The sequence below is a fragment of the Fusarium odoratissimum genome (genome assembly GCF_000260195.1).
Source record: "Fusarium odoratissimum NRRL 54006 unplaced genomic scaffold supercont1.4, whole genome shotgun sequence".
Classification (NCBI taxonomy): Eukaryota; Fungi; Ascomycota; class Sordariomycetes; order Hypocreales; family Nectriaceae; genus Fusarium; species Fusarium odoratissimum.
This window is the reverse complement of record NW_022158690.1, coordinates 460,978-488,531: the sequence shown is the minus strand read 5'-3', so window position 1 is coordinate 488,531 and position 27,554 is coordinate 460,978. Positions and strand designations below refer to the sequence as shown.

Here is a 27,554-nt window from a genome sequence, read left to right as displayed (position 1 = left end):
AACTGCGGAATTACCTAGCCACATCTCGTTCCACCAGCCGCGTTTCAAAGTGATCCGTGCTCATCAACCTCAGGCCTATCTTTCTGCCTACCAAGAAATAGTCCTTTTTGTCGTCTAACATAGTCGCATCACGTATATCGACGTTGCCATCGCGATACGACTGCCAAGATGGACGCCGCAACGATCGAAGAGACGAACAGAATTCGTATCTCCCTGGGAATGAAGCCTCTGCCTGTCCCAGGAGCAGATAACACCAGTCAAACTCAGTCAATGTACGCGGATGGCGATGCACCTAGCACACTGGAGAGCCGCCAAGCTCAGGCCTACGACAACTACAATAAGGTGATTGAAGCGGAAAAGGCAAAGAAGAAGCGCGAAGAGAAAGCCGCAGCTATCCGAAAAGCCCGGGAGCAGGCGCAACGAAATGCAGTTCTGGAAGGCAAAGGCTTCGGAGAAGTCGAAGAGGGTGGCGATCTTAGCGCCAAAGACTGGCTCATTGGACAAAAGAAGCGACAGAAGAAGATCGCCAAAGTCAGGAAATTGGAGGAGGAGCTGGCCGCAGCCGAGGCTGAAGCTGCTGCAGCAGTCCAGTATACTTCCAAGGATCTTGCTGGTATCAAAGTTGGACATGACACAGCGGATTTCCTCGATGGCGACGACCAAATTCTCACCCTCAAGGATACAACCATTGATGAGAACGAGGAAGAAGGCGATGAGCTGGAGAACCTGAACATGCGCGAGGCCGAAAAGCTTGCCGAGAGACTTGACAATAAGAAGAAGAAACCAGGTTACAACCCTCTCGATGACGACGAGGAGGGTGAGCGTGGTATTCTATCACACTACGATGAAGAGATCGAGGGCAAGAAATCCAAGAAGTTCACCCTTGACACAAGTGGCGTCATTGCAGAGCTCTCAGATATTCTTGAGAAACCGGTTGACAAGACAAAGAACGGCCAGAACGTGAGCTTGGACGACGTTATTGGTAAGTCCTGCTTGCGTGCCCAAAGAAAAGAATATCATACTAACAAATCAACTTTTATAGGTGATGCCCCTATTTCTTCAGACTATATAGACCCCTCACAGATCAAAGTCAAGAAGCCTAAAAAGAAGAAGGGCAAGAAGGGGACCAGACAAAAGCCCACAGACGATGACGATCTCTTTCCCATTGAAACAACACCCATAGATGACGCGATGGACATTGACTCAAAAGACACGACGACTAAGAAGAGAAAGGCAGTCGATGATACTTTTGTGGATGACGACGACCTTCAAGCAACACTCGCGATCCAAAGAAAGAATGCCTTGAAGAAGCGAAAGAAGACCCGGCCCGAAGACATCGCCCGGCTGCTTAAGGAGGAAGATAACGAGCCAGAACCAGCAGAGCAACCAGAGGGTGGCCTTGTTCTCGATGAAGTCTCGGAGTTTGTTGCAGGCCTAAGTAAACCCGGCGAAAACGAAGAGCGCAAGCCCAGAAGACCGAAGACTGTATCAAAGTCCCCAGAACCCGATGACGATCACCCCATGGGCGACGATGCAGAAGTGGTTGAAGAGAAGCCCCAGCCATCGGCTGTCGAGGAGTTGGATGAGACGGGCGTCGAAGAAGAGAAGGCCGTTGGTGCAGGTATGGGTGCGGCTCTCGCGCTATTAAGAGAGCGTGGTCTCGTGGAAGATACGCGTGGAGACGCGGAATATACCAGCTTGCGAAACCGAGAAGACTTCCTCGCCAAGAAGCGTCTTTTGGAAGAAGAGCTGGACGAGCAGGCACGCGCCCAGCGAGAGCGTGACCGTACAAGTGGCAAGCTGGATAGAATGTCAGTTCGTGAGCGTGAGGAGTGGGCACGTCAACAAAATACCTGGCGAGATCAGCAGCAGTCTCGACGCATGGCCGAGCTGTTCTCAGCAGGATACAAACCCAACGTCGACATCAAGTACACCGATGACCACGGCCGTTCTCTTGACCACAAGGAGGCGTTCAAGTACATGAGCCACAAGTTCCATGGCAAGGGAAGCGGCAAGGGCAAGACAGAGAAACGGCTCAAGAAGATTGAGGACGAGAAGCGACGCGAAGCACAGAGCATGTTTGACGCAAGTTCTGCCGGTATGAGTCTGGCAGCTCAACAGCAGCTCAAGAAGCGACGGGAAGCTGGCGTACGACTTGCATAATTCACTTGACTTTTTATCACAGAATGGAGTTGGGGGCTACGAATAGTAATACCGGCAATGGACAATTCAGATCAACGAAAAGGTGCTTTTACCCTTTGCTCATGTGCTTATTTGAGATTTCATTTCTGGCTGACACCCTGTGAAGATTTAGATCCAAGGTATGTTTTGTATTCAACTAACTCTGCCCTAGGCTCCTGTCCCCCCCCCTTTACTTGTTTCCCACGGAGACCCCTTTTTGATAACCCCTTGATTCTCTCAGTCCCCAGGAAAATACGAGTTCAAAGCATGAGCTTCAAGTGAAACATTGCCCCTATCATCATTTCTTTACGATAACCTGGCCTTTGTTCTCAGCCGCCATCTCATTCCAGGTCCTCTTCATGTCTCTCATTGCCTCATCCACCTCCCCTTCCATAGCCTGCGCCATCTTCAAAGCCAGGGTTGACCCCTGATCTGACTTACTAGCCGATGATGAGAACAATGGCAGGGGGGTCGTACTGTCGTGGTGGCTGGAGTTGTTTATCTTGGTAAATGTGAGTCCAGGAGGGAGTTGAGAAGACATGATTGTTCGTGAAATCGAGAACCTAGAATGATTAGCCGATGAACTGTTTGTGACTTACCTGCAAAGCCTGCCTGCTGGAGATGATGTAAGGATGGTTAGTTGAATGGTTCTTGGTGTCAGGGCTGGCACAAACGAGCTTCTTATACCAAGATGCTCGTTGTTAGTGGTCTGCGAATATGTGAAGGTTCAACGAACATCACCTTTGTTGAGAAAATGACCTTGGTGATTTTCTTCCTTGTGTGCTCTACATATACGTAGTTGTTCGTAGAATCAGTAAAGCTGAACTGCTGGAAAAAGTTGCTGTTCGCTTCAACTCTTTCAAACAACGCATAGTTTAGAAACAGAACCCCAGTATATGTCATGATGTAAAAAAATCAATTTCGTGTATCCTGGGTGTCTAAGGGAGAAGAAATAATACGCGCCAGTATCCCAAGCAAGTCCCTCCCCCCAAAAATAAGAACCACTAACTCCAAACATTTCTGTGCCAAGACCTTCCAGAATCGATCAGACCTATAGGCTGACCTTTGCCCCGATACCCTTGCCTCTATAATGGATTTTCTCAGTCCAGCTGCCCAATCTCACAGTCACGTTGGCTATAGCATCAAGCTTGAGCGATCCGCCCAGTGCTTCTTTCAGCTTGCCATAGCCCACGCTGCTGGCAGACCATATGACTGGCAAGCGTGGGGTCTGGGATCGTCCAGGTGTTGCTGGGAAAGGTTCATCGTGTATAATCTGACCGACAGGCTCAGTGTGGTTGTAAAGAGCAGTTGCGTTGATGTGTTCTATGTATAAAGTGTTGTAGAGTAATGGAGAAAGAAGTGTAAAAGTGGCTGTCGAAGAAAAGAGATGAAAGGTGGCATCTGCGATAAAGTGTGGCTTCTCGCCTTCGTGCTCGTCTTCGCCAGGGACAGTTATTCGCGGTGTAGGCAGAGTGATATTGATCTTCGACAAAGCCTCACCGATTATAGGGACATTCGGGACACTCCGTTTGTGGGTGCGTGCCGTCAGTGTCGTATTCTTGCCGGATACATAGTCTGATAGTAGCTTGCGGCCAATTGCTTGTGCCTTCTCGCCGCCAAATCGTAAAGGGTCCCAAGTCGCAAAAACAGGGAGGTTGGTGTTCTTGCCGAGATCAAACGTAACATTTCTTGATATGGCCTCGCCGAGAAGTTCCCCGTCGTGAAGAATGTGTACGCTGAGGTAAGGTACAACAGCTGCGTACGGTGTAGGGTTTGTGAGGTTGACAAGAGCTCTCATCTGAACTCCCGTCTCCGTAGTTTCCATAATCTCGATCTCGCCGACTTGAGGCTTGAGTTTACCAAGTGCGTTTCCAGGGAATCCTAATTATAGGTCAGTATTGGCTCTTGCCATGATCGCAAGGCGTGTTAAGAAAATACTTCAGCGTGTAGATAAGGATTATTCATCCTCATGGGGGATGCAAGAGATTACCACAGCGATGACGGACCGTTTACTGGAATCTTGCCCTCTGCGGGAACCTTCTTCACCGTCAGAATGCCGAGGACGGTTTTCAGCTTTACGTCGACTTCGGCCTTGATGTCGAGTGTGATATCGCCGCCTCCAAACAGTAGCTTCTGCATGACCTCGCTGAACACATCACCATCGGTGATTGTCAAGGGGACGTCGACTAGTCGTGATGTAATGTTAAGAAGAGTTTCGCCGTTTTCTTTATCCTGGACCTTTGTTGAGTTGGCACTCTGCCAGTGGCGCAGGTTCAACTCGCCCATTTTACGCTTCTTGTAAAACAGATCAGCGTTGGAGCGGAGCTTGTCCATCCCCAAATCCACATTCAGCTCAGGTGGAAGAGCTGCGAGTACTTGTGCAGTACCAGATACTCGGGGCTCACCCTCGGGATCATCGACATCGGCGAAAGGGTCGGGTAATTTAAAGTCGACATCCGTCAGGGAAAAGTTGCGGATCAAACTATCGAATGATCGCCCTGGAAAATCCACCGGTACTGTAATACTCTCCAGGATATCTGAGATCCATTCGGGGGTATCGGTATTGTTTGTCTTCTTCCCTCTCACAAACACCTTGGCATCCTCGCCATGCAGATAACGGTCCATGAAATGGTCGAGAGGGGATGATTCAGAGTGAGGGCACGCTTTCGTCAAAGATTCTGGAATGTCGCGGATGATGCCTTTGGCATCGGCTTGAACATCTGCCTTAGCTTCAACATCAATTGGCTCCGTGATAGCATCTGCAACACTGATAGAGGGCAGTGATGAGTCGCAATTGGGCACCAAAACTTCAAACCCAAGAGTCGGGACCCGGAAGGACACTGGATAGTCGTTGTGGACTTTTAAGGATACGTCGGCCTCGATCACTTTTCGTCCGTGGCCATCTACCGGGCGATCGTGAAGATCCATGCGCTCTATGTTGTAGTTGGGCATTGATGGGATCTCATTAGCTGCAAATTTGTCAGTCCAGCACTACAGAAATAAATTCGCCTTTTCTCATTAAAAGAGTGTCTTCTTTCCTAAGAATAGAGCAGCATAGGAGCGGTAGAGAGCTTGACCTTCAAAGACCATGGATTCCGCCACATCGTGAGCACCAAGAGGGACGATTCCCGATTTGAGGTGAACCTTGGTTTTGCCCACTACTTTCAATTGCTTTAGGTTCCCCTCTAACCAATCATTCGCAATCTTGCGGATATGCTCAGCATCGCCAGGGTTGACATCTGCCACGAAGTCTAGCTCATTGGTGTGTCCGTTAACTACATCAACGACCAGGGGAGGAATAACCGCAGCGCCGGCAAGCGCATCGGCATAGTCGGGTAGATAGACGTTGACAGTTGTTTCCTTGGTCTCGAGTTTTCGCATAATTCCAGTGACTGCCTTTCCAATACGGCGGGAATTTTTGTTGTCGACCCGTGATCCATCGAGGTAGACGTTTGCACGAATACGCGCCCGGATGCCATCGCTTGTGATGTTCTCAATGGATAAATTGATAGGTTCAAGAACAGCAGCTTTCTCAGCGTACTCCTTGACGGCAGGGGGGACGAGGAAACCGAGAATTATGATGAGTATTACAATGATACCAAGGAGCACCATGGCGATGATGGAAGGCCATCGCCAAGGTGCCTTGGTACTGGTCTTCTTGTTGCAAATTGACCAGAGACTCCACGCGGCCCGAGACTGAGGCTCAGTCGAGACTCGACCATTTTGTTCGCGTTCGCTAGCATCACTGTGATGCCCGTCATCGCTTCTGTTGAGAAGCGGCGATGTCTCGGTAGGCTCCTCTTCCTCGCGCGTTGGGGAGGCAAGAGGCTCGTTCTCCTCGGCCGGCATTGTAGTCGTATCGGATGAAGTGGAAGCCCGTCTAACAGAGATTCGGGGCGCTCATGCGGCGCAAGTGACTTAGGGCAGGCCGTAGTAATGTATTGTCAGATTAAGGAGGGAGGTTGATGATCTGTTGGTTGTTGGAGATGATGTTGATGTTAGAAGCATGAAGTAATCATCAAGTTGCGCTTAGGGAGGTACGTTATGGCGGACGATTCGTCATCGAGGTGAAGTCACTTTGGGCAGGGTTTATGAGTGATAAGGTTGTAGCGGGCGGTGTTGTGATTGGCTTGGTTATGTCTAATCCAGGAACGGAACCTCACCTCAGGCCCCAGCTTTCGCCCTGAAACTTGGGGGTCTTGGAATTTGGGGCCCGATGGTCTTGCACGCGACGTCATTTTTTAATTGAACTGATCTTATTAATAGATCATGTTTGAGGATCCATTGGACATCCATTCCCAAGCTATCTTTGACAGTAGTGCTCCCAGCATGGAGATATCTTAATATCTAGCCCATAAATACCCAGAGAAAAATATCACCAGGCGATATTGCAGCAGCTATCCTGTGCAGTAGAATTGTGCAGCAGAATCTGAAACAAAGACAGCAAAGGAGCAGACATATCAACAGAATACACCAATGAAATTAACACCCATGCGCTATTTACAAAAACACCTTCACGAATATGTGCACTTCAGACCTTTCAACGCCGCCTAGGCGTGCCTGAGGGAGACTTTGGAAGGAGGACACCTATCTGTCTCAGGGAGCAGCTATCTCATGGCACCATAATATTTCCTCGAGTTGGTTGGCTTACTTCCAATACCGGGGAACTGGGCACCTATATCACGCGGCTGAGAGCTCTCATCATCTCTGCTGAGGGCAGAACAGAAAACAGCTCACGTTTGGAACCTAAAACAGAACAAGCAGGCAAGATGTGTCGATGGTGAGTATTGAGATGGTCGCTCGTGCTTATCACAGCTTCAAGTGTAGTACCAAGCTTAGCTCGAACCGAAGGTTTACAAAGGGGAGAAGCTGTTGAGTCGTAACCAGTGATGCAATAAAAATACTCCAATTAAGATTCTCTACAGTCTTAATACCTACTTATTTCCATCTCGAGATCTTGGCGTAAATTGACGAGCTCAGTCGGCCAACAGGATCATGGCTATTGAAAATTCAACTACCGGTAACGGCGGTTGACCTGAGAAACCTACCTTAGCAAAGGACTCACTCGCAGTCAAGTAAGTGGAGTTTGAAAACAGCAGCGATACAATAGGTTCCCAACTACCCAATGCGTTTGTATAGACGATTGATATAAATTGCAATCTGATCCAATCATGTATAACGTCGTCTAAGTTATAGATACCTTATTATAGTCAGCGTCCCGAGACCGGCTTAACATCACATCAAAGTGGGGCACATGCTTTTTGGGCTGGAGAAAGAAACAACCAGGACATGGCCCTCCAATGGTGACTCCTCCTACCACAGACTCATCATCATATCTTGACCTACTTAAGCCATTGGCTTAAAGAAAAGCTCACTTTCTTACTTCGATCTGACGTTCAACTCAATTGTAGGCTTCAGAGCTCATTTTTAATTTTACAATCACTCATTGGCTCACTCACTCAACACACAGCTCAAGATGAAGACCTCAGCTTTCCGAATCGCTCGAGGGGCCGCTGCAGGCCTTCAGAAACGAGCGTATTCACAGGCTGCGACACCTAGGCATCTCATGACAATTGCTGATCTTACTCCCAATGAGTTTGCCAACCTTGTTCGTGATGCCAACACTCGAAAAATAGCTGTCAAGGGTGGAGCTCCCGCCAGCTATCTCAATGCCGGCCTTGCTGGTAAGACTGTTGCTATGATGTTCAGCAAGCGCAGCACCCGTACTCGAGTTTCCACTGAAGCTGCTGTGACTATGCTTGGTGGCCATCCCATGTTTCTCGGGAAGGATGATATTCAGCTTGGTGTAAGTATTGCACTTACATGATGAAGATCTATGCTAATGCCTACCAAGGTTAACGAGTCGCTATACGACACTTCGGTTGTCATTTCTTCAATGACCTCCTGTATGGTCGCTCGAGTTGGACCTCACTCTGATGTCGCTAATCTCGCTAAGCACTCAAGTGTTCCTGTCATCAACGCTCTGTCTGATGACTTCCATCCTCTGCAGACGATCGCTGACTTCCTCACTCTCCATGAAACTTTCCCATCAGCAAGCGCCAAGGGAGCTACCCTGGGCCTCAATGGTCTCAAGGTCGCCTGGGTCGGCGATGCCAACAACGTTCTGTTCGATCTCGCCATCGGTTGTGTCAAGATGGGTGTTGACATATCAGTTGCTGCCCCCAAAGGATATGAGATTCCTGACAACATGAGGCAACTCATCAGTTCCGCTGCTGACGGCGTGTCCTCACCCGGCAAGCTTTTTGAGACTAACGTCCCTGAGGAGGCCGTTAAGGATGCCAATATCCTGGTGACTGATACATGGGTTTCCATGGGCCAGGAAGCTGACACCCAGAAGCGCCTCAAGGACTTTGCTGGTTTCCAGATTACGAACGACCTTGCAAAGCGAGGAGGTGCAAAGTCGGACTGGAAGTTCATGCACTGCCTCCCTCGACATCCTGAGGAGGTTGCCGATGAGGTCTTCTACAGCCCCCGCTCTCTGGTATTTCCCGAGGCCGAGAACCGTCTCTGGGCCGCTGTTTGTAAGTCTTTACGCTGTTTCATTTCGAAGCATGATCCTAACATCGACAGCTGCCTTGGAAGGCTTCGTCGTCAACAAGGGCAAGTTCTAAAGTATGGCGAGAAGACGGAATACGAATGGATACGATATCATTTACTAGCCACACTTGACAGGAGGTGGAGCATTGGCGCACGAACGATAAAAATAGTCTTGGGAATTAAATCAATTAAATCAGATCCTTTCCTTGAAAACGCCATTGGGTCGGGTCACTAATTGAGGTATCTATCTAATTTAACCAGGAGGGAGCTGACTAGCATCGACAACCTCGTCTGCCTCCATGACAAGGGACTCCTGGTTACCTTCAGACAGAGGAGATCGGGGTAGAGCCATCAGACCTGTACGGGCAGACTCAAGAATGCCAAAGGGAGCAACAAGCTTGAGGAACGAGTCGATACGTGACTGCTTAGCAGAACTGGAACCGCATGTCAGTATTGCGCATGAATGAGTAGACAAGAGGGAGAGGGTGGGTAACATACACTTCAACAATGCAGCTGTTGGTGCTGATATCTAGGACCTTGCCGCCAAACTGGTGGGCGAAGTAAGTGATCGACTTAAGATGCTCGTGCTTGTGTCGCAGAGCTTGACTGACGGCCAACTTGCTGGGGTGGAAGTCCTTGGCGGTATCGGAGAGGCTACGTTCAATGGCCTCATGCGCGTAGTCGACATCAGTCTCGCCAGCAGCAATCTCGCGGTGGTGGTGGAGGAGCTCCTCGAAGTACTCGGGACCAAGGATGTTGATCTTGGCAAGGAGAAGCTCGCGCTGGACAAGAGCTGCGTTGGTATAGTCGAGGACGGCCCAGACAGGAACCAGATCCTCAAGCTGTCGGCGAGCCTGCTCAACAACGCCATCTTGACCAGTGAGGACAATGGTCATGCGAGAAAGGTCGTCAACCTCAGTGTTACACACGACCAGAGAGTCAATGTTGAACCCGCGAGCTGCCAAAATTCCGGAAACACGGGACAGAACACCAGGCTCGTTCTGGACCAGACAGTTGAGTATATGGCGCTTGGGGGGAGCGGTTGAAGGGACTGGGGTCTCGTAAAGAATGTTGGAGACGGCGGCCTGAGCGGACCACGCAGGAGGATTGTCGCTCACGGGAAGGGGAGCAGAGCGACGGCGGAGGGCCTTGTAGGCGATGGCGGAGGTCGACGAGGAGCTATATCGCACAGCGGCGACGCCTCTCGCGGAGGCGACCCAGCGGAGGGACGAAGTCAAGGGCCGTAGAGAAGCCATCTTGCGGAGACAGGAGAACAGGAACAGTTCTCTGTTCAGAACAAGAAGGGTCTCAACACGGTAGAAATAGCAATTGGTCAGGGCGGAGGATGGGATGAAGGTGACTCAAAGTCAGGAAGAGATAGGTCGAGGGAAATGCCGAAAAAATCAATGGGCCATCGATAGGCCGGTGACCGGAGGCTACAGAGACACGGGGGCAGGTGTTTGCGCGGGGGCACGGATCAGCTCAGCAGGGGTCCGCTGTAAGCTCCGAGTCTAGGTTATCAGGAGCTATGGAGATAGGGTTGTTGTCGAGCTTACATACCACTGGCAATGGCTCATGCCATATGAATGAATCATTGAGTCGGAAAGTGACTACAGGGGTTGGATTGTTCTATAGGCAGGCGAATAACTTGATGCAATACAGTAATTGACCCCCAGTTCATGCCCATGACATTCCCCAGGTTCCTTGTAGACCATGCAGGGCTCAGCCAAGCCACACTACCAAGCTAATTGTCCAATGAAGAAGCACCTGATAATCACCTAGAAGGAACTCTACCAGAGGAATCGAAAAGTCAGAGCGTTACAAAATAAATTAGCCTGGGCAACTAAGTTCAGTGCTCATGACATAATCAAACACTTATACTCTCGGTTGCCTTCCGCACTCGCCTGCACTTTTACCTCATGTTGCCTATTGCTATATCTATTGTCCCAAGCTCTCCCCCACATTCGCAACCGCCGGTTTCGGGTAGCTCACCAGCCACATGTGGCGGAAGGCTGAAAGAGGTACGTGCTTCAAGCTGCTGCTCCGTAGACCATCAAACATCAACTCCACTTCAACACAGGCGCATTTCGGTTGCTATTTTTCACACCGGATTTGCATTGATACATAGGTACATATAGACCATTATCGACAACTCGGTACCTTTCTGTAACAGCTGTACTCCCACGCGGCGTAGTTCCAACCTACATCCCCCAATTTTCGTTTCAATATTCGCAACTCGTCGAGTATGGACGAAACAGAACGACGAACGGTGAAGCGTTCGCGCTTCGACCAGACAGAGCCGGAACCCAAGAGGACATCGCGATTTGACCGTCGCTCTCGATCTCCCCCATCGCGTCGCTCTGAGCCCGGAAGAGATCGTAGCCCCATTGCAAAAGATGCAACCCCCGAGGCAAGGAAATCTCCAACTGATGCTGCCGCTGCCGCTGGTTTGTGACCCTGCCCCATGCCTTTTTCTTCTTCTTTCTTTCAAAGCCATCGCGACAAAGTTTGTCCGCACACGTCTCTAACATAATATATAGCTGCCGCTGCGGCTCGCATCAACGCGCAGCTCCAAGCTCGTAAGGGAATCCAGCACGTCGATGTGCCTCCCATCAGGTCTGCTGAAACCGACTCACCACCGCCGCGAACAACTTCGACACCACAAAGCGCAAACAAGACAGCTCCGGCACTCGATGGCGAGATGTATGTTGCAGATGGCGACTATATCCAGGATATCGAAGTCAATGACCTAAGGAATCGCTACCTCCTTACCAAGGGGTCCACGCAGAAAATGGTAAATACTCCTGATTTAAAGCCCACTGATCTTCCCAGAACCGCTCCTTTGGAGTTATCTCTGCACTTGGATCGAGAATATCATGCTTACAGCTTGATAGCTCGCTTCAATACCCCCTTCGTTGCTCCTGCTGACTCCCACTTGATTAGATCAAAGACGAAACCGGCGCTGGTACGCAATTCCTTCATGTTTTTTTGTAGGATATAATATTGACTTAGCAAGATATAACCACCCGTGGCAGCTACTATCCCAACAAGAGTATGGCAACCGCCGCGGTAAGAACATCTTTTAGTCTTGGTTGGGTCTTACTCTAATCCCTTATAGAATCCTCCGTTGTACCTTCACATCACGAGCACGAGCAAGTCTGGCTTGGAGGCTGCTGTCGCCAAGATCAACGAACTTATTCAACAGGAACTCCCTCAGCTTGTCGATGAAAGGCGTTTCCGCCGTCGAGACCAGGAGCAGGTTGAACGTGACGAGTTTGGTCGAGTAAGGTTCTCGCGATTTACGTGTGGAACAAGGATGCTGACAGTCTTTGTAGCGTAAATGGCCCGAAGAGAAGATCCCTATCAGCCTAGAGCCCGTACATGGGTTCAATTTGCGTGCTCAGGTCGTTGGACATGGAGGTGCCTACGTAAAGCATATCCAGCAAGAGACAACTTGCCGTGTGCAGATTAAGGGACGAGGTTCTGGGTATCTCGAGGCAGCCACTAACCAGGAGAGCGATGAAGACATGTTCCTCCATGTGACGTGAGTTGACGTGCTTGTTGCTTTGGGACATTCATGGCTAACATAAACGCAGCGGTCCTGACCCCAATATGGTTGCGAAAGCAAAGGAGCTTTGCGAGGACCTAATCGCCAATGTCAAGGAACAGTACGAAGAGTTTAAGAGTCGTCCACCGCGCTACGGCGGCGACCGCTATGGAGGGGACCGCTACGGGGGCGATCGTTACAATGGTGGCAGTGACCGTAACCATTCCCATGGTGGCTCACACGGAGCTTCTCATGGTTCATATGGCGGTTCTGGCTATGGTGGATACGGGTCTAACCCGGGTGGTGCTTCAAACAGTCCAGCCCCTGCTGGCGTGAACAGTCCGACGAATGCTGCTGACTATGCCGCCCAGTACGCCCAGTACTACGGTGGCGCAGACCCTTACGCAGCCTATGGTGGTTATGCTAAGTAAGTAGAACTGGCCGCTCGAGATGCCTGCTTCGTGATGCTGACGATTTACTACAGCTATGTTGCTATGTACCAGCAATACTATGGAGCTCAGGCTCAAGCTCAGGCTCCCGGCGCTCCTGGCGCCACCCCTGGGCAGTCAGCTTCACCTCCTCCTCCGCCCCCAAGTGAAGCCGCTCCTCCTCCTCCGCCGCCGCCCAGCTCGGCACCTCCCCCGCCTCCCCCTTCTGGGTCCCCTCCCGGAACAGGCGGGAGCTACGGTTCGGTATGTGACATAGATGCCGAGATAGTTAGCTCGCATTTTACAAGATATCTTCCCCTTGGGTATATGCTAACATTCCGCAGGTTCCTCCTCCACCAGGACTTTGATTTTTGATTGGATTACCCATCACCAAAGGGGAGCCACAGAATTACAGATCTTGACAGAAAAGCATGCCGCTGGATATGGAATTCCATGGCTCTGTACGTGAACGCTCCAGTTTGCATTGCAGAAAGAAAGAGTGTTGATTCAGGTCTCGCATGCGATTACGAGCTATTTGAGTAGGAATCTACATCGAACCATCTTTGTATGGATGCGATTAAGAAATAGCAGTATTGCTTTCCAGTAGGTCGCAAAGTTGGTTTTTAGGAATGACATATTGCAGGTCGAAGTACATTACACTCGCAGTGAAGAAGGTGACGTTTCCTAAGTATATTTACTATCTGACAGACCAGGGACATGGCGTTTCTAATGGTTCTAGCTCGTAAAAGTTGTAGATACTAATATGCAGCGTAAGGATTATTCATTAGTTCTTATATTAGCAAGTTTTTACTTTTGAAGCTGATGAACTCTGAGAACTCGCATGTGGTTCGGCATGATGTAAGGTACTAACATGCCTACCTTACCCACTAAGTTAGGTTAGTACCTTGGATGGCCGGTCGTGCTTGATGAGGGGACCGTCCCCTTATCGATAAGAGAACAAACGTCCTTGTCGCATCGCATGTAACCTTGAAATCTAGACATACCACCTACATACGACTACTAAATACACTTAATTATCACGATTGTGTTACAGTGTAGTAATTGCCCCGAAGAAAACATGACAAGATGAGCCATCAGCGATATCCCTCCCACGATCCAGTCAAGGAGCCCCATTCTATCTCGCTCAAAGTGCTTCGGTGAGCTACCTAGCTATATGAGTCCAGGTCCAGATAGCTCCGAGCTTTACCTAGCTAACGTACAGTCAACTTTAAGGTTGTCGCGTCCGTCGCTCGTAACTCAATACCCGATCGATCCTCCCTCCTCAGTAGGCGCATCCATCAAGTCAGCCCCGATCCCTGCTTCGCTCGCGTACCATTCCGAAGCTGCCTCGAACCCATCTCCTTTCCTTCTTAGTCCTGCCGTCAACCTTCCAGTATCGTTTGGTTCAGCATATGTCGGCGAGACTTTTAGCTGCACTCTTTGCGCGAACAATGAACTACCAATAGATGCTGCCAAAAATATTCGCGATGTGCGCATCGAAGCAGAGATGAAGACACCTGGTATGGGTGCTGTTCAGCGCCTTGAGCTTGGCCCCTCAAATGGCCAACCTGAAGTTGATCTTGAGTCTGGAGGTACCTTGCAGAAAGTGGTCTCGTTCGATCTTAAGGAGGAGGGTAACCACGTGCTTGCGGTAACAGTGAGCTACTATGAGGCGACAGAGACAAGTGGACGAACAAGAACTTTCCGGAAGCTGTACCAGTTTATCTGCAAAGCTTCACTCATCGTGCGCACCAAGGTGGGTCCCCTGAACTCCAACAACACTCAAGAACACGGGCAATGGGTGCTCGAGGCGCAGCTGGAGAACTGTAGCGAAGACGTGGTGCAGCTGGAGAAGGTGGTACTAGATACGGAGCCTGGGTTGCGGTATCGAGACTGCAACTGGGAATCGAGCGGGAGCGAAAAGCCGGTGCTGCATCCGGGTGAAGTGGAGCAGGTTTGCTTCGTGGTCGCGGAGGACGGCACCGAGTCGGGTGTGGAGGTGACACCGGACGGGAGGATTATCTTTGGATCATTGGGAATTGGATGGAGAGGTGAGATGGGAAATAGAGGATATCTGGCTACTGGGAAATTAGGCACAAGACGAGCCGCAGCACGATGAAGAGAACCCCTCAAAACGACGAATGAATGATACCCGTAGCATTCAGTTGCTAAAGGCGAGGACGCTACGACGCCTCAACACGACATTTTGTGATCATGATCTTCGTTGTCTACCCCCCAGTCCACAAATTTCGATAGTCTATGGATGTCCAGGGCCCAGGGCTGAACAGAGTTCTTTCAAGCCGATCTCGCTTGTGAGCCGTGTCTTAAACCTTATCTAAAGGCTTTGACATACCAGATGCCATACAAGCATTTGTCTAAGACTTGGGAGCCAATGGTAAAGGCCACTGTTCATCACCAAGACATTCTGGTTCTTGTTCTTGCTAGTGTTTCTGATTTGAGTGATTGACGGCAGGGGGCTTCATCACGTCCAATTGCCGATTGCGCCTTGCTATTACAGGAGCACGAAAAGGAGTCGCTGGGGGGCCAGGATGTAGACAGTATGTGGCTATGCAATGCTTGAACCCTCCGTCGACTTCACAGCAGGGCCCATCCTCGTCGGGCAACTCAGTGTGAGCTGCATGATTCCATGAGACGAAGCTGTGACAGTTTTTGTAAGAATTTGGGTATTGCAACTCGGTACAGGGTTCGAAAAGTATGTCACTCAAAAGAGCAATTAGTGATAGTAATGGCGCTGACTACTTGTTGGAAGAGTCAACCCCAGTACTCGAAATAATATAGCGTAAATGCTCCATGACGGGATTGACGAACAATGTTTTGTATCCAGAATTGAGCAATAATGAGCTGATATCATATTGCATCCTTGTAATGTGGAAAATCGAACTGAAGAGACCAGATCGAAATTCCGAACGGCAATGGCTGTATTCCAAGTGATACCTAAATTGTCCGTTCTGCTTTGCAGAGTGTATGTATACACGAATCCTGAGTAGTTGACTCGCGAGTATAGTCTGTAGGTTCAGACTTTATTTCAAATCAGAGACGTACGCGGTTCCTCCCTCGAACCACTTTGTTTCAAGCTCGAAAGATTCTCTTCAGAAGCAAAGAACCCCGGGGACTAGGATAAGGAGGCCGTGGCGATCGACCGGGATGAGCGAATATCAATCGAAACAATGCATCACACTAAGATCGATGATAGCCGCGTTGTAGCACTTGCTATCGTAGAGGGGGACCAATGGCCTGGTACGTAACACACGGTCCAACGTGGAGAGCGACCTGAAACAGACGACGCCGTCGAGGTGTAAGTGTTGTGGGTGGATGGGATGGCGGCATTAGTATGATTGTGACGGCCATGCGCTTAGGCCTAGCTTGGTTGTTCAGCAGTTTACCTGATACTCAACATACAGACCGATGAAGGACGAGTGCTCCGAGAGATGAACAAGGACGAAGCAACGTCTTTCTGCGAGCTTGACAATTCCGAGCCTAATCGGTGCCCCCTGGTGTCAGGTCGCGGTCCATAGTTGAGCTGAAAGCCCGAGCGAACAGTTTAAGGGAGCATAAGTCGTTCTGTAACTCTGTGAACACTAATCAAGAAAATTTAGCTCGGCTTGCGTGGAAACATGACGATAGGTACTTGAAGGGAATTGACATACAAAATCATTCGATTCGTCAAATATGACTACCTATACTATTTGACAAGGTGAGTTGTCATGTGTCAGAAGATCGAGTTTGTATTGGATTCGGCTCATGACTTGCTAAAGATAGCAATGGACTGGGCCATGGTAATATGATCAGCTTGAGCTGGCCCGATGACATTCATGCTCTGTTAGATTTATATAGCCCTCTGAATTTAGTAGCAAATATCCAAGTTTAGATTCCCTGAATGTGGCTAGACGGTGTCTGAAAGTTAATTCAAGGAATTGCCGAGTCAGGAGAAAAGTTCCAGGGCTGAGTAGGTCCCCAGTCTAAGTTTCTTCATATTGATCCTGTTTCTTTTTTGATTTCCTGTCTCGTCGATGGCGACTTGAATAAGGCTCTTGGATTGGCCAACGCGGGCCCCATGTATACATACAAACAAAGATGGAGTGGAGGGTGGATGCCAGATGTTTAAGGCGTGTGTGCTTCGCGTATTAGTGTGTTTACTACGGAGGCATTCCTAGTGTGTCGATATCGTCTATCACTGTCAATGCTCCGTACCTGCATCACAACATGGCTCGTGCTTTCGTATTCCATGAGATCCGTCAGGGGGCATTTGTCTTTGGCCCTGACTTTGACCTATGTTAGGAGGCTTTTCTTGGCCACTGCCCCTAGACTATTGACGCGGGTGCCAAATTTGGCAACGCCTCAAAAGTCAACTATTAGGCCCAGAATCAAATATTCATTGGGAAGTATCACTGAATTTTAGCCTCGCAATAGTCATGTGAAAGGAAGAAGAAAGGAGGGTTGAAAGAGAGATTCGTGTTTAATTGAGCAGGAGTTGGGGAAACATTAATAAGGAAGCACGTCGTTCAACAAGGCTCGAGTCTCGTCCAATCATGACCTTGTGTCAAGGACGGCGTCGAATTCTGTAAATGGCAAGAGTCGTCCATTTCCATCAACAAGATCTACAGGGTTTTGTCAATTTTGGGATTCGAGACGGGCAACCATCAGCGTCTCACCTGCCTCCCTTGTACAACTCGACCGTCGATCGGGAGGAACGATGTCAGGGCAAGCCTTGGTATTCTACCTTAGGTCTAGTAGGTAAGTATCTGCGTACCTTACGTTGGGTTGTACCATCAAAGCAAGAGCGGGTCGAAAAACGTACCGTTTACTTCTTGCATTGTTTTTCAGCTCCCATTGCAGTAAAGATTGTGGAGAGACGCTAACTATCAGAGACGCCGTCTCTGAACGGCACCCACCCATTATAGCGTCAAGGTCCGATTAAGTCGGATGGAGACACAACTGACGTAGGCGGCCCTATAACGCCTGCCCTGCATCATGAAAGAATCCATGAAAAAAGCAATGCCCCTCATGACATCTCGAAGAGGTAGTCAGGCGACGCGTCAGAAATTGAATGATATGAATCACAAACACAGACACAAACAAACAAGGGAAAGTAAAGAAAGATCAAAGTCGTCTTGAGTCCCCGCCAAACACGATCTTGATATGTGTAGCGTTTCCGACACACCCTCCACACATTGTCCCCACGAAAACGGTGAGGACGGGACAGTGGTCGGTAAACACTAAAGACAAGACGCTGAGACACCAATCGGGGTTTTATTCTTTTCTCACTTATTTGGGCTTCATGGTTTCACATCCTTCTCCCGTCGATTGCTCATTAATTTATCACGATGTGTTCCAGAGAATAGGCACAAAGCACTTTATCCAACACCCGTACAGCCGTTACGCAACCCGTGGTTGACTTTGGCCGGGGCGATACAAATGGGGGATCTTGCACTTCAATGGGGACTGAACACCGGCCCAGACAGAATCAAACTCGAACCAAGACCATCCCTGACCGTGTCCCGGTTCTGTACGACACAGGACTGTGTCTCACGCTCTTCGCCGGGTTACTCGTGCCGCTCAGGATCATACCTACACAGGTAGTGTAATGTATGTAGGTATCTGTACGGCACCCTTAAGAGGCCATCCATCATTTCAAAGCGACAGCACATCAGGCTGTTGCTGCACTGAAAGTTCGGTTTGACTGATATCAGGCACAAAGGGGGAGATCACAGAATAGGACAACTCATCAGACGCCATCGGTGATGAGTGCCGTTTTCCACCTGTCCACTGCATCAAGCATGCAGCTGGGTGAAGCATGTTGATGCAGACGGATCCAGTATCCCGCATACATACGCAGGCACGCCTACAGATACATACAGATTGTTGACGCCTCATATCGTATGCAGTGTTGCCACCGCAGCGTGGCCGCCCCGTCGGGACCGTTACCTTTGCGATAAAATTATTTTTAAGTTGAGGACTGTTGTTTCCTTTGTATGTCCAGAAGGCAGACTTGAACCCATGATCGATAAGCACTCCAGCCAACATCCATCACTTGGGGGATGTTGGCTCACTAGCTAATGTGTCACCACAATCCTTAGCTGATGGAGCAAAGACGGCGACTAAGTGGGTATTGTTATGGGGACGGGAGGGACACCCATGAAGCCTGCCTCCTGGAGGTCAGGGGATAAGACCTGACACTAACTAGCGATTCCTGGCCTGCAGCATGATCGTGGAACATACCACACGCGCGACTTTACAGGTACACTGTACCGCAAACAGAGTTGAACGAGCGGTGGAGGTGAAGAGCGCATATCCATATCCGAATCATACTTGACGAATCCTGGTGCGGGCTTCGAACAGAGCACAATGGATGGGGGAAGACATTAGTGAACAAATCTGTTATGGCCCGTGGATCCGCTGGCGCTCGCCTGAAACCCCTGAGGCTGAAGGGTTGCCGGAAGAGAGAGAGAGAAAGCCGAATTGAACACAGCATATAATCCACGTACCTGCACTGAATGTATTGTGCTGCATCTGGATACGTGGATGGCCAGCCGTTGATGGGTGCATCCATCGAATAGTAGCGCTTGGAAAAAGCGACGGCGTGCGCCTCAAGATCGACGGCTTGCTTGCTTGCGGAATCGGTCAATTTCCTTAGCACACCAAAAGCCAGTCAGCCAGCAGCTAGCTGTCAGGTACCTTGCAGCAGAAGTGCGTGTGGTAGATTTTGTTATTTGACTTGAGCGATCGTGAAGTGCCTTAATAAAAGGTCGGATAGTAAATATTCGTTGCTAGCTTGAGGGAAGCACATGGTCTGTTAAACAGCGATGGATTTTGTTGCTCACTCACTCACCTGCATGATCCATACAATGCCATGTATGTAATAACCCTTGTCGTCCCAGCCCCGGTTTGTGCGATATGCTACTATGCTGCACAGAGTATATATGTAGAAACCTTGTAGTGATTGTCTGCAGTTCAAATTGAAGCCAGCGGTGAGTATCATAATAGCAACTAAGAGGAATGGATGGATGGTAGAAAGTCGTCACGCTCCCAGCGGTTGAATATCAGGCGCACTTCTCAGTGGTCGGTCCCCTAAGAAAGAGGTCCCCTACCACCCGACACTGCAACCCCACGGCTTTAGGCGTACGGGCTGTGTGGCAGCCCCTACGAGAGCTAACGTACCTAACTAGACAGCCATCCCGGGAAACCCCTGGACAGGCGCCCACCAAAGGAAGCTGCAGCTCGTTCTTCTCCAACTTTTTCGTGGATAGAAAGATTTGGGACCTGGACCCTAAATTCATCAATCGCTCATCGTCAGTCAGTCACTCACTAAAAGGAGCCTCCTCCAGGTTCTTAGCTTGCATCGACACCCCTTGCAGCCTTCTTTGCTCCATCGCTGTCTTTGGGCTGGAAAACGAGGTATCCGATACCAACGTTCACAAGTACCTGTACTTCATCCACGTTCCTCGTTAGATAACCCAATACGGTACCCAAAAGTTGCTGTATGAGCACAGATCGACACTGAATCCTCGTTCTTTCTCCTGGATTGTGCCATTTTCTCATCTCATCCTTCTACTCTCTTTATCACGGCCTTTTTCCTTTCAACTCTTTCACTTTCTTCTTGAACATTTGGGCTCGGTGGCTTTCTGGAGTTCTTGCATCTCCTTCATCCCCTCCGTTAGATTTTTAGCTGGCTCGTCCATCCACTTTAAACTAACTCTTGGCTCCCGTTACGTACAACCAGGAGCGGCTCTGGGCGACTGGCTCATCGCTACACATACAGCATTGCTGCGTCTCCTCAAGCGCATCATCTGTACTTACCACGTTCCGAGCCTATTGTTCGTCCAGATTCGGCCTCGAAAAGCAACGGTCTTCGCTTGGTCGTGAGTCGCCCACAGCTGAACTTACCGTTATCGCTGTCTTCGTACTCGCCTGATAAAAAAGCCCTGGTACTGGTCGTGTCGTTCATGACCTAACTGAAACCCCAGCAACCCGACCTGATTTTGTCTCGTCGATCGCCCACCTCTTCAGATCAAAACGACAGCAAGTCAAGCAGAATACACTGGCAACTGACTCGATTGCTTTTGCCTACGACCCCCCATTCGCTTCTGTTTCGCCCGTTTGTGGCCCAAACACTACGATTGACATGTCATGGAGAACTCATCGACCCCTCTCGCCGATTATTTCTGGATCGCCGGCGTAGAGTCGGTGTCCTACCACGATCCCAACTCCCAGCCCGCCCCCGTTGTTGTTCCCGTCGAGTCTACCATTGTCGAGGATGGCGAGTCTGAGGATGAAGATACAAACGGCGACCAACCAAAAGCAAAAGCACGGCACTCACGCCAGGGCTCTGCCAACCGTCTCTCTCGGATATCTCTCACCGACCGTTTCTCCATACATACTCTCGACGAGACAGACGGCAATACCAAAAGCAACCGCAGCAGCGCCACCATTCGTGCTATAAACCCCCCTAATTTTGGCAATACCAATGGTAATGGTAATGGCCACAGCAGTACCAATGGCCAAAATGCCGGCCCCAGCGGCATCCTTGGTGAGGGCTCCATGCTGATGGGCGACTTCGACTTTGATAAGGCTCTGGTCAAATTTGCCGCTGAGAGAGAGGTATTTCTCGAGGACCTGTCATTCAGTGCGGGCGCAAAAGTGCAAGCTCGTGCACCAATGGTGAATCCTCGGGCAGAGAGGATCAAGGCAGAGGAAAGCGACAGCGGTAGACTGAGTCCTCTCAGGAGCATTAAGGGTAGCATCCGCCGCAAGATGAGCTTTAGGGATATGAACAGTGTGCGCAAGCAACCCAGCAACAGGATCAGCACCAGTCGCGCAGGTTTGTTTTCGTCATGCTCTGGGGTTTGATCTTATCAAACTGTCAGGCGAATACAGGGACGTTCGCTAACTTATAATGATAGCCTCGATCCGAACCACGAGACGACTCAGCAATTACAACTCCGTAATCCCTCCCCCCGAACCCCTTAACACCGACCCCGATATGCATCCTCTCAAACGACGCTTTGAACCGGTCCTTCTTGACCGATATCCTCCTCAGGAGGCTACAGATGAGATTACTCGACGTGGGAAATTTCCTGACTATGTGCCCATGTTTGCTTTTCCCAACGACATTCAGATTGTTTCGTCCGACGACCGACCTCGATCTACATGGCATGGGTTTACTATGACCTCGGACGATAACTCCAAGCTATACGGCATAACTATTATCATCTGGACTGCTCTCAATGCCGAGGTGGCAGAGGAAGTGGAAAAGAAGTGCGAGCAATGGCGCCAAAGTCACATGTCTGAAGAAGAGCGAGAGCTGGCAGCTAGCTTGGGAGTTCGCTTGGCTGGTGAACGCACCCATCTTTCACAACTCCTTGCAAAACTCCCTACAATCCCGTCAGGCTCTCCAGCACGTGAGAGGCTCGAGGATGAAATTAGCACTGTGGAAGAAAAGATCACCCTCATGACGGACATGCTTAGGCCCCTGAGACATGGAGCCGCGTCTAAGATCGAGGGTCTCACTGCTGGCGAGAGCGGACTCTGGACGCCTCGCGCATATGGTATCTTGGGCCGAGACGCAGCCAATATGTCCTTCTGGAAAGAGTGGCTTAAGGCTATCGTTACCCCCATGACAGATGGGGGTGTCCTAAGAATTCCCCCAAGCTCACCCAGCGTGGGACGCTGGCAACCTCTTGAGCGATATGTCGTAAACCTATGCACCGAGGCATTCAATCCCCTAGGATCCAAGACTCAGGTTGAACTAGGAGTGCGCGAATTGCGACTTTATGCTCGGAAGGAGGCAGACAATGAGATCCCCGGTTCGCGATCCATCGATCTCTATGCCCTCTTCCGTTGCTTGTCACTTGAGAACATTGTCGCTCTGTTCGAGTATGCTATGGCCGAATCCCGAATCATCTTCCTCTCCTCTCACACCAGCATGTTGCACCTCGCCTGCCATGCACTAGCAAACCTGCTATACCCCCTGAAATGGTCAAGTATTTTCATTCCCGTCCTCCCTGCGCGACTTCTGTCGGCTCTCGAAGCGCCTTGCCCATATATCGTCGGCATTGAGCGACGTTACGATAGAATTGAACTCCCCGAGGACGATTATGTGCTCGTTGACTTGGACAAGGATACTATTGATGCTACATCACAACCCGTTCGACTTCCTCGTCAGGCCCGAAGGAAACTCATGTCTCTTCTGCAGGTCGCGGCGCCCCACAAACTGCGATATGGAGTCACAACTGGACCACCTCCTTATGCCATGGAATCATTCCCCTATGACGCCTTCTCCACTGAAAATGCCGCGCTTTTCAGATCCGCGACGCCCAAGAGCACCCTAGGCAAATGGGTGTCCCAGAGCTCCTCGGGATTTGGCGAGCCAGACCCGCCAAATGAGGTCCTGCCACCACTGTTCAATGCTTTCGCTTCGGCCAAGGTGGACAACGGCAAATCGGACAGACCCAGCACAAGCAAGTCTGGTAAAACCAGTCCTCAGTCGTCTGTATCCCCTGTTTCGATAAACTTCCCGCCAATGCCCTCCACGCCAGTTTCTCGAAGCGACTCTGGCTTTGCTTTGGCGGCGACTCTTCGAGAGAAGCGCTCTGGACATTTTGGCGAAGAAAAGATGCGACGCAGCTCGTCCTTTGGCATCGATAAGCACCCGCCATATCACAAGCCAAACCTCCCCTTCCTCAACGGTCATCAAGCAAACCTGTCAATTTCAGCTATCTCGGTGGACTCTCAGAACTCCGTTGTTGGTGGTGGTAGTAGTGGTGGTGGTGGATATGGAAATGGATATGCACCTTCAACCTACGCACAGTCAACGCTTGCGGCATCAACTATCATGCCCAGTATGCAGATCCAGCCTGTCCGAAACACAGAGACAACAGTTTGGGTCGAGGGTCATTGCTTCAACTGGATCCCCAAGGACAACACATCGATCTGCAATATTTGCAATGACCATGCCGAGGGAGATGGCATTTACAAGTGCACAGGCTGCAAGATCTTCTCCCACGGCAGATGTCTCGGCCATGCTTCGCTTGTCTGCCCGGAGGCATTTCATCCTGATCGAATCCGAGCAGCCTTTGTTCGCTGCCTTGCAAGTCTCTTGTATACGTACCGCAAGTACCTTGGACGACCTTCAAAGCAGCAAAAAGCAAACGGCCAGCTGTATGCCTTTGATATGGATGGTTTTATCAAAAGTCTTCCACATGATCAGCACGACTATGCTACTATGATGCGGGAAACACAGTGTAAGTTTAGGCCACACCTCTTTAACGTTTGAACGGTCTTAATACTAACTCTGAACTCAAAAGGCTTCAATGAGTTTATCCACGACCGAGAGATGCAGCCAGCCAATAACGCCTCGATTCGTGTATTTGACGAGATCATCATGGCTAAGAAGGCCCGAGGCCGTTCCGGGTTATCGACGGGTCTGTCCCGCCTCTCCACCATCCGTGCATCTCATGGCGCCTCTACTTACGGTGGCTATGCCCCTCCTCGAGGCAGCTCCAACAGCAAGATCCCTGCTTGGCTCGGTGACACGTCCGATCATATCTGGCGGACTGCATCAGTGCCGTTACCCAAGGGAAACTTTCCAGGGGAGTATCGAACAGTCGTGACGAGAACGCCTGCACGTCTCGATAGATCTCTAATGCGTGAGCCTCGTTCTATTCAAGGCATGCCTCGTGTAGAAGGGCGAGGTGCTCGCGGGCTCATTCGAAAGCAAGTTCCTAGTATGCTTGGCACAACCCCTCCGACGTGAGGATGAAATATCGAGGGACCAATTACTTACATGAGAGGCTTCTCATGACTGTAACTGTGCAATGACAACAAAACACAAATCATCCTCGCCTTGGGCAAGCAAGAAGATGTTCAATTACAAGCCAGAAAAGCAAAATGAGGAGGGTCTATTGTGTACGATACCACGTTTTGTAATAATCTAGGTGGTGATGGTGGGGAAGAGAAAAGATATACGACTCGAGTACCAAGAAGTTCTAGACGAATAGAGCATGGAGAAGTCAAGGCCTTCAAGGGTGGAACTGTCAGATGTTACTGCATAAGCACGCACAGTTCCAAATGAGAAGAAGGTGGAGTGAAAGGAGGGAATAGAGGGCATTGCATCTCGTCTATAATAGACAAAATATTGGATCCCCGATTTGCTCAATCTGGCTGGATGCTTGGGTTCACCATTTCTCAACTAGAGCATACAGACGTACATATGCATGGTAGTTGTCGTTAGCATACACATCAGCATAAGGGGCGGGACAGGAGTGCTGCACTATGTCAAGGCTTTGGAATTGAGGGAGTTAGAGGCTATGAGATTCATACAAAGAAAGAATATCTTTAATGACCACCCTGCCCCTATGGGAATGCGAATCTAAAGTGCACTTTGGTGTAATCTTACATATAAACCTTGCTTCTGCAATCTTGTTGGTGTTCCATTAGCAAAGATACTCTCATCCTGTCCAGTCCTGACTAATATGATGCCGACACTTTTCTCGTTCTAAGTGGTCCTGCGCAGCTTCTCCGCTTTCTAGGCGTTCAGGTCCAGGTCCTCCCAGTGAATATCCTTGAGGATCTTTCCAACCAGGGTGGAATAACGCAAATGTCCGTTCACAAGATTGCTAACGTCGTGGTTTTCGACACCATCTGCTCCCTGGATTCGTTGCAGGCCTGCTACGCCGAAGTGAATGTTGGAGGTACGATACAAAAATCCTAAAAGATAGTCGCTTTCTGAAAAGACGTTGATTAGCCGACCAGACACAACACTCTTGAGGGTCAACCAAACCCGGCTCTCTGAGGGAGCGGGTGTGCCCATCAAGACGACGGAATCGATGAGGCCGAACTGACGCCTCTCAGCAAGAATCATCAGACAAACATAGATAGCTCGGGCTGCCAAGCTGAACCCAATAAGGGATACAGGACGGTCTCCTTGAATCTTGCTGCGCATTATAGCGTCGGCCAGCACCGCACCGGCTTTCTCAGCGCGGACCATGCCCATGCTCCAGGGGTTATCAATGATCTTGCTCACTTTCATGAGCTCGGTTGGCCAGGTGGCTTCGATAAGGCTTTTGAAAACTATTTTATGTTAGTGTTTCTCGCTAATCATATGAAATTTCAACGTACTTGTTTGCGAAGATATAGCTTTCTTGGCAACGGCCCAGGCTGAACTTTTTACAACCGTCTCAAGTGCAGTACCTATGTTGGTGAGTACGTTCATTTCCCATCGCAGAACATAAACCTCCCCATTATCTCCAAGAATCTTCCAAGGCCCAATGAGGTTGTCCTTGTCTGCTACCCAACCATTCATAGCAATCACCAAGCGTAATCGTCGGCAGCTGGCTGGGATAGCTTTTGCATCAACATAATCCCTTTGAAGACCTCCGCGGGTAGGAACAAGGCCAAAGTCCTGGATCTCTCGGGAGAATGACTCAATCATTTTCTCAGTGGGCCTTGCCATATAGATCCCAAGCATGGAGCCAGTAGAAGGGCCGTTATCTGCCATAGGTCCCAGGAGACCAGCAGCGTTTGGAAGTCGTAGTCCGAGCCCACCATGGGGAGTTCCGATACCTACAGCAATAAGCTGTGTTCCAAGTCGGAAGGGACCAGTCATAGCAGCAATTCGTGCCTTTGATTTTAGGACAGGTTTATTCTCATCTTGATTCGGTTCAGATGCTTGCTCAATGGCTGCGTCAACTGCAAGTTGACTGAAACCCTCCGCGATGCGCTTCTCTTCCTCATGAAGCACCTTCAAGGGGAGGTTCAGGGATGAGGTCAGGTTCAGAAGAGTCATACGAGCATATGCAGTATACTCCTGAAGCGAGATAAGAATCAAAAGTGAAATGTGCAGCAATAGCTTGCGCTTATCGAGTGGTAAAGTCCAGAGGGAAGTCGGAATAGGGGGGAAACGGCGAGATAGTTCACGATCAACGTGATTTGAAGGGGTGCGGGGAGTACCTTGTTAATATTAGCTTTGAAAACACTTATATGACTTCAACAGAGAAAGACAACACGTCAAGGAACTTGTGTGAACCTACCATTTGCCAGTGTTAGGCCTTCAATGCCTCCAATATCTCCACGACCACCCCCTCTCCCACCACGAGCCACGCGTCCACCTCGTGCAGCTCGTGCAGTTCCACGGCCACGGCCACGACTGTTAGATTGAGAACCATTTGGTTCCATGACACTTATATCGCGAAGACGCTGCAGAAAGATTGACTGCCACTTTCGGAAGAAGATGAGAGCCTCTTTCTTAAGCTCCCTCAGCTGAGGCATGATGTTCTCCGAGTTGTCCTTATCTGGGGACTGGCTTGTATCAGCGCTCTTCTGTGACACCGCTGCTACAGGTTTGCACATAGAAGGAGCTCGAGGTTTCACATTCTCCTTTCCATTCGTCTTGAGTGACAAAGCCAGCCAGTGATGATGGCCGATATCGCCCAAGTCTCCCAGAGTAGGTTTGACAGGAGGAGAATCAAATATGACGCTGATGTCGTTGTGAAGCTTCTCTGTGATGGCGGTGATAAGAGTGGTCAAGTCGTTTTTCTCAGCAATAGAGACAATACCGGTCAGGTCAACTGGCCGGCGAGGGACTGGACTTCCTCGTCCACCTCGAGCCATGATTTCGGTGTTTGGAATCCTGGAAAGCTAGAGGACTGATCTGCTTGGGCAAGGCAGATCTCTGACGATCTTGCCTGGTGTCGATCTCAAACAGTCTTCTTAACTTTTCTTTTGTAGAGGTAAGGATCGTAATAGTATGAGTGCTTTGAGCGTCGAGGAATGATCAAGTTGCGTCAAGCTGTGGTATCAGTGAAAGGCGCAGACGATACCAA

The 27,554-nt window shown here is 49.9% G+C and overlaps 8 protein-coding genes across 18 annotated transcripts; 5 read left to right on the top strand and 3 right to left on the bottom strand.

Annotated features, from left to right (window-relative positions):
- Positions 1–57: 57 nt before the first annotated feature.
- Positions 58–3,085, top strand: FOIG_03298 (uncharacterized protein). Of its 5 annotated transcripts, none has more exons than XM_031201102.1 (4): positions 62–982; positions 1,043–2,245; positions 2,309–2,321; positions 2,626–3,071. In XM_031201102.1, the coding sequence occupies exons 1-2, from the start codon at positions 169–171 to the stop codon at positions 2,161–2,163; spliced, it is 1,935 nt and encodes a 644-aa protein (XP_031068626.1). In that variant the 5' UTR covers positions 62–168; the 3' UTR covers positions 2,164–2,245; positions 2,309–2,321; positions 2,626–3,071. The 5 variants fall into 5 exon arrangements, with proteins under 5 accessions (XP_031068623.1, XP_031068624.1, XP_031068626.1 ...); XM_031201101.1 differs by having other exon boundaries at positions 65–982; positions 2,423–2,955; XM_031201099.1 differs by having other exon boundaries at positions 58–982; positions 2,309–3,085.
- On the bottom strand, positions 2,849–6,296 carry FOIG_03297 (uncharacterized protein). The gene is made up of 3 exons (XM_031201098.1): positions 5,259–6,296; positions 4,188–5,150; positions 2,849–4,062 (listed from the first exon to the last, which is right to left on the bottom strand). Exons 1-3 carry the CDS (start codon positions 6,028–6,030, stop codon positions 3,233–3,235), a joined length of 2,565 nt encoding a protein of 854 aa, XP_031068622.1. The 5' UTR covers positions 6,031–6,296; the 3' UTR covers positions 2,849–3,232.
- A 1,099-nt stretch (positions 6,297–7,395) lies between these two features.
- On the top strand, positions 7,396–9,392 carry FOIG_03296 (ornithine carbamoyltransferase, mitochondrial). Of its 2 annotated transcripts, XM_031201097.1 has the most exons (4): positions 7,396–7,588; positions 7,652–7,987; positions 8,036–8,723; positions 8,773–9,392. In XM_031201097.1, exons 2-4 carry the CDS (start codon positions 7,658–7,660, stop codon positions 8,811–8,813), a joined length of 1,059 nt encoding a protein of 352 aa, XP_031068621.1. In that variant the 5' UTR covers positions 7,396–7,588; positions 7,652–7,657; the 3' UTR covers positions 8,814–9,392. The 2 variants fall into 2 exon arrangements, with proteins under 2 accessions (XP_031068621.1, XP_031068620.1); XM_031201096.1 differs by having other exon boundaries at positions 7,396–7,987.
- On the bottom strand, positions 8,802–10,247 carry FOIG_03295 (acetolactate synthase small subunit, mitochondrial). Its single transcript, XM_031201095.1, has 2 exons — positions 9,238–10,247; positions 8,802–9,173 (listed from the first exon to the last, which is right to left on the bottom strand). Exons 1-2 carry the CDS (start codon positions 9,993–9,995, stop codon positions 8,993–8,995), a joined length of 939 nt encoding a protein of 312 aa, XP_031068619.1. The 5' UTR covers positions 9,996–10,247; the 3' UTR covers positions 8,802–8,992.
- A 402-nt stretch (positions 10,248–10,649) lies between these two features.
- On the top strand, positions 10,650–13,487 carry FOIG_03294 (uncharacterized protein). Of its 5 annotated transcripts, XM_031201091.1 has the most exons (9): positions 10,650–11,186; positions 11,280–11,533; positions 11,683–11,704; positions 11,756–11,808; positions 11,858–12,022; positions 12,075–12,283; positions 12,336–12,713; positions 12,771–12,978; positions 13,059–13,487. In XM_031201091.1, exons 1-9 carry the CDS (start codon positions 10,985–10,987, stop codon positions 13,080–13,082), a joined length of 1,515 nt encoding a protein of 504 aa, XP_031068615.1. In that variant the 5' UTR covers positions 10,650–10,984; the 3' UTR covers positions 13,083–13,487. The 5 variants fall into 5 exon arrangements, with proteins under 5 accessions (XP_031068615.1, XP_031068614.1, XP_031068617.1 ...); XM_031201090.1 differs by having other exon boundaries at positions 12,771–13,487; XM_031201093.1 differs by having other exon boundaries at positions 10,650–11,533.
- A 313-nt stretch (positions 13,488–13,800) lies between these two features.
- FOIG_03293 (uncharacterized protein) lies at positions 13,801–14,833 on the top strand (the record flags this gene model as incomplete). Its single annotated transcript, XM_031201089.1, has 2 exons — positions 13,801–13,871; positions 13,948–14,833. The coding sequence occupies 2 exons, from the start codon at positions 13,801–13,803 to the stop codon at positions 14,831–14,833; spliced, it is 957 nt and encodes a 318-aa protein (XP_031068613.1).
- Positions 14,834–19,988: 5,155 nt separating this feature from the next.
- Positions 19,989–25,108, top strand: FOIG_03292 (uncharacterized protein). Of its 2 annotated transcripts, XM_031201087.1 has the most exons (3): positions 19,989–21,553; positions 21,636–23,975; positions 24,039–25,108. In XM_031201087.1, exons 1-3 carry the CDS (start codon positions 20,863–20,865, stop codon positions 24,485–24,487), a joined length of 3,480 nt encoding a protein of 1,159 aa, XP_031068611.1. In that variant the 5' UTR covers positions 19,989–20,862; the 3' UTR covers positions 24,488–25,108. The 2 variants fall into 2 exon arrangements, with proteins under 2 accessions (XP_031068611.1, XP_031068612.1); XM_031201088.1 differs by having other exon boundaries at positions 19,989–23,975.
- FOIG_03291 (uncharacterized protein) lies at positions 25,108–27,342 on the bottom strand (the record flags this gene model as incomplete). The annotated part of the gene is made up of 3 exons (XM_031201086.1): positions 25,108–25,803; positions 25,852–26,682; positions 26,763–27,342. The coding sequence occupies 3 exons, from the start codon at positions 27,340–27,342 to the stop codon at positions 25,259–25,261; spliced, it is 1,956 nt and encodes a 651-aa protein (XP_031068610.1). The 3' UTR covers positions 25,108–25,258.
- Positions 27,343–27,554: the final 212 nt, after the last annotated feature.